Source organism: Myiozetetes cayanensis, unplaced genomic scaffold (genome assembly GCF_022539395.1).
Source record: "Myiozetetes cayanensis isolate MyiCay16 unplaced genomic scaffold, myiCay2020 scf9, whole genome shotgun sequence".
In the NCBI taxonomy this organism is placed as follows: domain Eukaryota; kingdom Metazoa; phylum Chordata; class Aves; order Passeriformes; family Tyrannidae; genus Myiozetetes; species Myiozetetes cayanensis.
This window is the reverse complement of record NW_026088185.1, coordinates 6,643,138-6,654,543: the sequence shown is the minus strand read 5'-3', so window position 1 is coordinate 6,654,543 and position 11,406 is coordinate 6,643,138. Positions and strand designations below refer to the sequence as shown.

The 11,406-nt window shown below is 43.9% G+C and overlaps 1 protein-coding gene across 3 annotated transcripts in view; it reads right to left on the bottom strand.

Annotated features, from left to right (window-relative positions):
- Window positions 1-798: 798 nt before the first annotated feature.
- The window catches only part of UBE2F (ubiquitin conjugating enzyme E2 F (putative)), a 62,782-nt gene continuing 52,174 nt past the window's right edge, over window positions 799-11,406 (bottom strand). For all 3 annotated transcript variants that reach the window (XM_050340077.1, XM_050340078.1, XM_050340079.1), the window contains one exon: window positions 799-932. Coding sequence is in view for 1 of the 3 variants with exons in the window: in XM_050340078.1 (XP_050196035.1) it covers window positions 882-932 (51 nt within the window). In the remaining 2 variants the exon portion in view is untranslated. The remainder of the gene's footprint in view (window positions 933-11,406) is intronic.

The window sequence follows — 11,406 nt, the reverse complement described above, 5'->3', positions numbered from 1 at the left end:
GCCTGAATTTACCACTGTCAGATCAACAGTATCTCATGCTCCCTCAACACATCCAGATCAGAAAGCCAAAGGCAGATTTCTTAAAGAAAACAAAAACAAAAAACCACCATTGAATTTCCATGGAAATATATAATATATATATAATTCTTACTAATACTAAACATTTACTTAAGTTACCTATTAGCCTGTATTTCTTGTAACTACTTCACACAACAAATAAAACAAAAAAAAATACTGTAGCCCAAACAGGGGTTGAAATTAATAACGTAAAAATTCCAAACTGTGACAAAAACATACTTACATTAAATAGCATTGAGAATTTCAATACCAGAAGTAGAATCTCATTTTGCACTTGCATTCTGGCAAGCTCTAAGCCTCAGCTGAGTGACTCTTGGAAAAAACTCATATTGTTTCTGCTCACCAAAGGCAACAGTTTTGTGATTTGGTTCACAGGAGACCATTTATTGCCAACTCCAAGTGTTCCAAAAACACGCCACCTTTTCTGTTTGGGTTTTTTTTCCTTCCCCCCTCCAGACTAGGTAAGATTTAAAAAAAAAAAAATTAAAAAAAAAAAAGTGTAATTACAATTTCAATAGTGATTTTTTTAACTTCTCAAGCATATCTCATCAACAGGATATACAGTACAGTTTAGAAGAGTAAACATTTTTAAAAGGAAGCAAACAACTTTTTCAACCAACAGACACAATTTCTTGCTGTATTTATGCTGAACTCTCCTTTGAACATGGACAGGTTATGAAGTTAGTTTTCTTCTTCAGTACAACATGGACACAGGACTGGTACAATCCAGGCTGGTTTATTGTCGTTGAAGTTAAGGACAACTCTAGTGTGGAAGCCGTGATCCTGCCATCCTTCTCCCTTCATCATCTCGCGTAGCGCTTAATGTAATCTTCAACTTTATTCCGGAAGTCCTCCTAGAGGGAAGCACAGGCACAGTTACCCCGAGCACAGCAGAGATGGATCCCTGTGGGACTGTGCATTGGTGCATTCCCACACTGGCACTGGTAGGGTGGAACTGCCCACTGCTCTCCCAGAGACCCAGGTTGTGACGGTCCAGTCCTTGCAAACAGGTGTCCGTGCTCTGACAGGGACCCTCTGGGGAATGAAGTGGGCAAAGAGTTTCCCTTGACCAGCTACCAGCACAGGTACAACTGGGGTCTGACTGTTCTATAACCACGCAGTTCTGGTACTTTATAAAGCACAGAGATGCCAAGAAGGAGAAATTCTGGCATGATGTGATCTCTGTACAAACTGGGATGTCAGGTAGGTGCCACATTCCAAGCCTGAACCTTGCCGCACGTGCCTACAGCCTGGTATTAAGTATGTTCCACCCAAACACACCGAGGAGCCTGTGCTCCAGAGTCAAGTGGGGCTTTCACAGCAAGTGCATTTCCAGCTCCCAGTTTTGTGTGCTGCTAGAATATAAAGCAGGAAAACCTGGGAAAACTCACATCTGTTAAAAAATAAGAAAAAAACTAAAAAACCATGCAACAGATTAAGAGGTTTTGAACACTGTGCCCTTTCTAGTAAAAGCAGAGCCTTGGCACAGGATTTTAGTGCTTCTATGGCCTCTGCTCTCCAGCACACCAGGACCAAGTCCCATCATCACAACCTGTGGAATCACAACAAGGCGTGGTCCTACTTCAGTGTCACTTCTCAGCTCCAGCTTTGCTGACACATGAAACGACACTCTCTGAACACAAACTGTTCTGGTACAGATCACTCAACAAAGAACTGCACATCCCACCAGGACAAAGCAGTAATGTGGCCTTTTTGTCTTAGTAAGCCTTGGAATGCATCTGTACTTCCTTGGCTCCAACACCACACTTCAAACATCAGCTCCCTTCGTGATGTTTTGGTTTTCTGCCACTGAGTTTTTCTACCAGTGAAAAGATGGTTTATCCTATGCTTAAAGTCTCAAATCACAGGATCAAAGAACTATGATCCACCAGAAAAGCTGTTCACAATTTTGACTGCCAGCTGATAAAGTGCATCACAGAGACTCCCATTAACTATATGCAAAGCACTCTGAATCTCAAAGAAGTTTAAAATGCAGTTTAAGGTCAAAAATACCATCTCAAAAATATAAATGCACTTCAGGGGAAAAACACCCACTGCTAAAAGGCTCTTCTCAGGAGAGAGAGAGATCTGTGCTTTGGAAGGAATAAATGCAGGGAGCAGAAATGAGAAGAAATCACCTGGAGGTGCCTGACACCTCGGCACTGGGAGCCCTAGGTGAGTGAGCAGCCCTGCAAGCTCTGCTGAGAGAAGGCAGGGCTGCAGAAATCCCCTTCTTCCTTAAGGACAGGCTGCCCGCTCTTCTTAGGGGAAAGGAGTACCTATTTGGGCATAATATGGCACCTACTAAAGGCAATATTCTGTGTAGTCACTTTTAAACTCTGCTCAAGCATACCTATTTCCATGATCGTACAATTGCTAAGTGTGTTAAAAAACTAACGCTACAGAGCTCATATCATCTTCATTTTAAATGAAATTTCTAATACCAGGCAGTTTCAATCTATAGATGAAAGTTATGATAGTTGAGTATCACATTAAAGTGTCACAGATCTCAGGCTGCCCCGGGCAAGAACCACCTTTACATACCTCAAGTCTGTTAAAATACCATCCAAAACAAAAAGCAAATTGACCTTTTGAATTTGTTTTCAGTTCTGATACACTGTGGACTACCTAGACACAAACTAACTCATCATGGCAAACAGTGCAGGAAAACTCTCATTTACTGGTTATTTGTGCCCGCTGTCAGCCTGGTCTGGGGCACTCACAACATCGCTGTGTGTCGGTCACAACGCTGTACCTGACAGATGAAACCTTTCGGACTCATCAGTGGCTTACTGGCTTTAAGTTGGAAGAGGGTAGATTTAGGTTGGATATTAGGAAGAAATTCTTGCCCTGGCACAGGTTGCCCAGAGAAGCTGTGGCTGCCCCATCCCTGGAAGTGTCCAAGGCCAGGTTGGACTGGGCTTGGAGCAACATGGTCTAGTGGAAGGTGTCCCTGCCCATGGCAGGAGGTGGGACTGGATGAGCTTTAAGGTCCCTTCCAATCCAAACCATTCTTTGAGTCTATTCATTACTGGGGCACAGAGCTAAAGATCAGGGTGCCAGCCATAAAGAAGGCAGTAAGATCCACCTTGGCAGTAACACTGATTTTTTACAATAACCAAAACAATGACACTTCCTAGAAGTTTTTTCTTGGTTTTACAACCATCCAGGGTCTCTAACACTCGCAGTTACAATTCCCAGTGTTGTGGAAACTTAATTAATTATCTGAGGGCTTACCATACATTATTTCCTACTCTCGTGTCTCTCCAAGAGATGGGTCACTAAAAAAAAACTGGGCACAAGACTAAGAAATACCACTGCACACAAAACAGAGCCAACTGCACCTTGCTCTGCGTGCAGTATCTGAGAGCAGTGCAGACAGCTCAGCACCCTCTGCTTTTTCATCTCTGCCTCTATGAGCTTAGTAAACATGAAGAGGGGTTCTCAGCAGTGATTTAACAAAAAAACAAGACCTCAGGAAAGTAGGAAGGCTCCAGAAATCCACGCTGTCACTCAGGCAGCCTGGGATGAAGGATCTGATGGCAGGAATATATTAACATGGTACTCGCTGCCTGTGAACCTGGCTGCTGAGCAGGAGGTGCTCATCCCAGAGCTGTGACACTCCATGTTGCCATATGGCTCAGCAGCTCCTGATTAACAGGGGGCACTTCTCTCTGTGCACATCTGTTTATGTGCAGCACTGAATAATCAAATGCAAAAGAATTAATCAAAGCAGCACGCATCTTGCATGATAAAGAGGCACGTACAAAATCCTGCTAGGAATGCTCAGGGAAAGGAAAAGGACTTCTTAACATCCCTTCAAGGGCAGATCCTCAGTGTAGGACCACTGGAAAGACAGACTAGAAGGCAGGTTGCACAAAACACCTACTCTTATTAAAAAAACCAAAGCCTACCCCTTGAATGGAACTTGTGTCCTTCTGTGGGAGACTCCAAGGAACTGCACCCAACCCCAGCTCTGCATTAGTGCCCTGGGGCCCAAGCATCCTTTGATGCCAAGACTGATGAGAAAAGTCCTGTGGTCTGGATGCTGAGAGGGAGAAGAGTCAGGAGGTTTGCTGCTGGAAATCCCCCCCATCAAAGCAGCTCCTATCAATGGCCACTTCTGCTCCTACCAGACCCTGAGCAGAAATGGTCACTGACGTGACTCTTGACCCTCACTGACCACAGCTGAGGGGAGTGGTCACTGTGCCCAGTGGGGCTTCTGCCACATCCCTCTGGACCTGGATCACATCCCACTGCTAGCCTGGTTGGAGGCACAGCTGCCTCTACACCAAGTAGTTTCCCATGCCATCAGAGCCATCAGGCCACAGACTGATGAAGGAGAGAGGGCTGACCGTCCCTGCAGAACAGAAGCACTGATGGTGTAACACATGAAAATTCACCAGAAACTGACTCAGCCAGTCATTAAACCCTGACACAGACCATCAATGAGTCCTGGAAACACCACATGGAGGAGCTTTTCAAAGGGGAAATCTAATTTTAAACTACCAGCATTTACCCTTCATCAACATCACTGTACTGTAAGGGGGGATAAAGCTGCCCTTGGGTTCTCTGGAGATGTCCTGAGGAGGAATGAGGCTTGGGTTTCTGTCTGGGAGCCACACTGCCTCACTGCCTCAGGGGTGGAGAGCTCTGTGCCTGAGCCAGACCTCCTCTGTGCAACACAGCCCAGGGATTTGGGGACAGAAATTAAGACACTGGCCTCATGGGCAGGATGGGAAACAAATCCCTCAGAACGATGGCCATCCCAGGACAGACCCAAAGCAGCTCTACAGCACCCTGAGTTGTGAGAGGTGAGAGGGAGAGCACAGCAGTACATCAGTACCCCGTTAGGAGCATTTGCTATGTCAGTAATGCTGGCCAAATCCCTGCTTCAGTTGATGAAAATCAGATGGGGACAATCAAAAATCATCAGTGGAGGAAGAACATGAAATATAAGTCACAGCATATTTCTGAGCTGAGAACTGGCTACAGCAGAGACTGTAAAGTTAAAACATATCCCACAGAAATGGTCCTTTGTATTTCAACAAAGAGGTTTAGTAAGCAACCTTTAAGCAAATATCAAATGTATATAATAAACAGGACAAGGGGCAATGGTTTTAAACTGACAGAGAGCAGGGTTAGATAAGGTATTAGGAAGAAATTCTTCCCTGTGAGGGTGGGGAGGCCCCAGCACAGGTTGCCCAGAGAAGCTGTGGCTGCCCCACCCCTGAAGTGTTCAAGGCCAGGTTGGACAGAGCTTGGAGCAACCTGGGATAAGTGGAAGGTGTCCCTGCCCACAGCAGGGGGTTGGAATGAGATGAACTTTAAGGTCCATCCCAACCCAAACCAATCTGTGATTCTGCTGAAGAGCACTTGGGAGAGGACCTATAGAGCCCCTGACCCCAGAAGAGAATTACATCCTACCATTTCTAAAAGCCCATGGAAACACACACTCAAGAACTCGTTACTGTCTCAAAACCTGGGGTTTGACCTGATTTGGCAGCTCTGAGAGAAGAGCGTATATCTTTTCCACTCAGTTATACTGATTAACTGCTAGTCTTTTATTTAAGTTTTAATTTCTAATCCAAAGAAGATCTGTTCAGTAATCCAAAAAAAACCACAATACTTCTGTGACCAGAGAAGTCTGGAATAGTTGTAATGGAAAGTTTCTCTCGGGAATCTTTTTTATTTATTTAAAACAAATGTATATGTAAGAATTACCCCAAAATAGTAATAATAAAAACAAAATGAAACCAAATAAAAACCCCACAAAAAAACAAAACAAAGAAACCCCCACACCAAAGCAAAGCAGATTTAGCTCATTATTATCCTTAATATACCCACTTCACACATTGCAGTATTTGGCAAAATTTTTCTTCTTTCTACTGACAGTATTGACCTCAGTTTATTAGAGAGCAGAGACTCTGCCCCCTCTGTCTCTGTGTTAAGGTGAAGCCCACACTGGCCAGTCCCTCCATACCATGTGTCCCTCAGCTGTGACTACAACCACCCAGACACTGTGACAAACTCTTTCTGATCCACCTTCACATCCTTTAGATCTACAGTCCTGTAAAATTCAAATGGAAACAGAAAAAGATCATAAAAATAATCAATTGTTTCTGCCCTTCCCTCTTTTCAGATAAACAATAATAATTTAAGAAGCACTACTTTAACAGAACACCATTGGAATCCAACATTTCTCACCAAGGTTAAATTCCAAACAACTTCTGCCAGGACCTGACTTGTAGTTTTCCTCAGAGTTTTTAGGAAAGAGGTCTTCTGAGCACCACTAAAACCACATTACTCAGCTCAGCCAAAGCTTAAGGAGGAAGATATAATAAACAGGTAGATTTACCCATTAGCCCTATAAATTATATTTAAATCCACCTTTTCTTCCTTTTTCACCTTGCAGGAAATCAGTATTCACACCCATCAGCTCCTACACATTCCCTCCCATTTAAAAAGGAGCTGAATAAAATCTTTGAGTAATACAAAGATCTCCAGAGTGAGGTGTTTTTTCAATTCATATTCCTGCCTTGCTTTCATTTCCCTGTCATTGTTTTCAGATCATTTAGAAACTGAGCTAAATAAGACTTTTCCAAGCTCTGTAATTAAATTTTAGTTCTATGAAGAAAGGGAAGAGTGGGGAGTGAAAAACCTATACAGAGGTCTCTCCCACAAGTTCCTGTACTTAGCAGGTGCAGTCAAAGCTACATCAATTTTCATGGCCTGTGATCTCTATTTCAGATTTTTGAATTGTTTCTAGACATCAAGCAATTACTGTTTTGCAAAATGGTGAGAAAATGCTTCACTAGATTTCTTAGCAGTTAAGTTCTAAGAGGACTTCCACAAACTTCCTGTTGTCTGCCAGTGGAGCAAAGATAAAGGAAGAAAAGCACTCTGAAGTTACTGGAAGAGGAGAGGGAGGCAGAGTGTAAATGCTGCTGTGGTAGCCACGGATAACGACATCTAAATCCTGTTTGTGCAAAGGCGAGGGAATCGAGCCAGATGAGGAGGGCAAAGCAGCTTCCCAAAGAAAAATTGTTCCCTGGATCAAATGCGACGTAGGTCCTGACTCCTGCCAAATCCACCCTTTGACTTATGGAGCAGCTTGGCTGGAAGCAGAGGGTGGAGCCTTTGTGAGTCGTGTGGTCCTACAGCCACGGTGCCAAACGGCTCGGGATTTGCCAGGACTGACTGATTCCGTGGTACCATTTCTGATTCTGCCCATGTTGCTGAAAACAAAGCAAAGCTCCCCGGAGCGAAGCCAGGGGGCACAGAGACTGCTTGGTCACTCGGTGCCTGATGGCAGGAGCTGGGCTCCTCCAAGGCTCGTGCCAGGCACACCGGCCACTTTGTCAGTTGGAAAGGGTTATAGAAAAGCCCTTCAAGAAAATTACCTGAATTATCCGAATTACACTGATGTCAATCTTCGCTGAGCTGCAAATGCACACAGGAGAGTGCCACTCATTCCCAAGAGAGGTTATGTCCTTGGGATCTGAGATCTTAATGGATAAATTTCAAGCACAGAGGAAACAGGAGCTGCCTGGGTCTGTCCAGAGGGTTTTTGCAAGTTATACTCTACTCAACGCAAATGATTTTCAAACACACCTGACCAGGCAGGTGAGGCACTCAGGTGAGGCAGGGGGAACTCAGCTCCAAGAGTTCAGACTCCTTGCTGGCATTCAGCAACTCTCCCATATGTTCCTGTTCAAAAGTCATGCATATTTCTAAAGAATGCAAAGCAAAAGCTTTCCTTTTAAGCCACTCAGTTGCCTAAAGCACCTAAAACAAAAGCTTTAAAATGTGCATTTCTCCCACATTTCTACCATTACCTCAGCAAATCAAACCATCTGCAAAAGCTTAATCAACTTTGCTGAACCTGAGAGAGACTCCATTAACGACCAAAGTGTTATGGAAGATGGGTAATGGTTTCTATGAATATTTGTAGCATTAGAAAAATAATGTTTTTCATATTTACATCTGTTAGCACAATTAGCAGTTGTGCTGTTGCTCATTTGCACACACTGGGAAGAGGCCTCAAAGGCTGTAACAAGGACACGGAACATAAAAAGAGGAGGCAATCCAAGAAAAACCCCAGTGCAGTTCTGCAAATGCAGGAATATTGCAGAAAACCAAATATGTATTCTACTGTGGCTGCCTCAGTTTCAGTGAGAACAACAAGCACCAAACAGGGTGGTTGGGGGTGCAGAGGAAGTGAAGGATTTACTGCAATAAATACAGAGATAAATAAATTCAGTGACTCACTGGGAGAATTGTTATGAAAAGATGTTTTTGGACTGGGATGGAACTGTTGTTCTTAATAAGACCTTAAGCTGTAATCAGAGAGTAATAAAAACCCCACAACAAATATTAAATAGCTTCCAAAAAACCCACATCAAGCTTGAAAGCCTTTTGGAGCTAAATTCTTTTCCAGTGTGGTAAAAGCCTGGAAAGCTGAGGTTTGCCTCTAAGGCAGCAGATCAGGTTCCTCCCTTGAGAAGCCCCTTCTGCTTGAAAACCCGTCAGTGTGTGGAGCAGCCGATGTCTGAGCGTCAGGAAAGCCAGGCTGCAAGCTCAGTTACCATTGCTTTGCGATTCATTACACACATGGGGGACAAAAAGCTCCCTTCCACCAGAGTTGCCAGGCTTGCCTGACCAAACATGAAGATATACTTCAGTTCCTCAGAACATTCCTTGTGGATGCATTTAATTAGAACGATCCTTCAACATTTTGTCCCCCCTATAAAAGAAATCAGGAAGTAGATATTTGATTCAGCAGCCAGGAATAAATGTGAGTTTATTTTACCTGAATAAGGCTAAGAACATTTTCATCACACCGCAGTTTTGTACCATTAGAAACAAAAAGCAGTGTTGTTGAAAATGTTTGGAAGCAGCTATTTCCTACTGGGAAGAGAGATTTCAGGATGTCAAGGTTTGCTGCAGGGCTATCAATTTAAACAAGGGGATGAGGTTAAGTGGAAAACCCCATACTAGACAATGGACAGAGATGGGTCCCAGTCCAAATGAAGCTCAAACAGCAGTAAGTAAAAGAGCACAGCAAGGATGAGACTGTGCTAATTTAAGCAACACATGCATTTCTACAATGCACTTATTTTACAAAGATACATAGGAAAGATGTATGGGAAAGCACTGTCTGGAGAGCTGTCCTGAAATCTCTTGACATACCTCAACTGGAGATGCAGCATCAGGAAACCCAAAGACCAAGGGATTCCTGAAGTCCTGTAGAAATCACCACATTTGGCAAAAGAATTTCTTACACTGTTTTAAAAACATTATCTTTTTACTGTTTCCATGGGTATAGAAACAGCTGTATCACCTCAGACTGTTTCCTCTGACACAGCCCTGGATCCCACAGTAAACTCTTGGGAACTTTCTTTTTCACTGTAATTTCTTACCAAGAAAGACTGCAACCTCACAAACTTCACATCAGAGTAATTCCAAGATCACGTGGAAGAGTTGAAAGTAGAGAAGGAGAAATCCAGTTTACAGATGAAAACAACTAAAAATGGCAAGAGGTAATCCAGGGAGATGTTACAAAAAGGAGAGCAGAATGCATGCTAGCAGAGCAGCCAGCATGACACTGTATATAATTTTATAATGGGTTTTACAATGCCACTCTGTCTGTAAACCTTGAGAATTAATAACACAGGATGATAAAGCAGTAGCTTCAAAGCCTTGCCCTCAATTACTGCTTCATCAATTTTAACAGCACATATCTTTCCACTGCTGGGAGTAAGAGCCAGCAGTACTGAAAATGAAAATATCAGAGTTGTACAAAATCCCTAAAAATTCATGTATTCAGCAGTGTGCTCCCTAAGTACTTCCAATGTGGCTAAATATGGAAGAGGAAAAGAGACAACCGCAAGTAAAAGTATGCAGATCTCGTAACCAGTGGGAAGCAATGGAACTCCCTGTGGTGCTTGAGTGGTTTATGGGTAGTTCTCTTTACCAGAATAAAGTTCTTAGTGTGCAAGAGTCTGTTTGCAAGCCCTCCAGCTTGGGAATGTCAAGAACAATCAGAAAGGCCTTTACAAGACACATATTTAGCAAGCAAAGACAGCAAAATCTTGCCACTTCCAGACTTGCAGATATCATTCCTGCCCTCCTTGCCCCCTCCACACAGCTTTCCCTTGATACCTTTCACTACCTCATCCCTCCCAGTAAGAACTGTAGTTCCTTCAGCCTCCTCCAGCCCCCTTGGGTTTCACCCAGATCTCCTTGGCACCAGCTGAGGGAGGGCAAAGCTCGGGGTCTGCTCCAAGCTGGACGTGCCTGTGGAACCCACCTGGAGCAGGGCCTGGCAGAGCTGGCATGGGAGACTTTCCTAGAGGCTCACTCACAGCCCACCCTCTCTTTGCTGCTACTGCTGCTGAGAGTTTTTGTGACAGCTACAGCAACTGGGTGTAAAGACTCTGCTGCTCTGTCAAATCTGAAGGAAATTGGTGTTTGTGTTTAAAAGCTGCAGGGATTGGGGGGGGGGAGGCTGGAATGAGGGGACAGATGGATGGTATCACTGCAGAAGCCTTTATTCCTTTACCAAAGAAAGACTAAAAAGCAAAGCAAGTGCTAAAGGTTCACTTGAAGGAAGCTCTAAGACAAGGTGATTCAGGACAGAGCAGATAAATGAGCAGTAGGGGGACTGAACCTGCTGGACTGCTCAGCGGCACAGAGTCCCAGTAGAATACTCAAGGGGCCAACACTGCTCAGCATCTCCATTTACCACTGGATGAAGGGACAGAGCTTGCTGATGATACAAAACTGGGAGCTGTGGCTGTGTAAGGATACACCATCCAGAAGAACCTCAACAGGCGGAACTTCAGGAGGTTCAACAAAGGAAACACAAAGTCCTGCCCATGAACAATGCTGGGGACTGGCAGGCAGCTCTGCTGAGAAGGACCTCAAGGTTCTGATGGTCACCAAGCTGACCATGAACTGCCTAAGACAACCAACTACCATCCTGGGCCACACTGAGCAGTGGCAGCAGGTCCAGGGAGGTGATCTTTGCACTGCACTCAGGCTTGATGAGACACAGCTGGAGGGCTGTGCCACAGGAATCACTTTACTTGGTTACACTGAGCATAAGCAAGAAAAGAACACAGAAACAGACCTTTAACTTGCAGTTACACAAAAAACACAGGATTATTTTCATGCAGTCTGAGAGCTGTCTTGCAGTTTTCCAGAGTCTCTTTACTCAGTTTTATCATCATCCATCATTTTATATTTCTTTAAATTATTTTGCTGCTGTAATTAGAACATCAAACTGACAGACTCCAAAATGATATCCAACTTTTACCAGAGAAG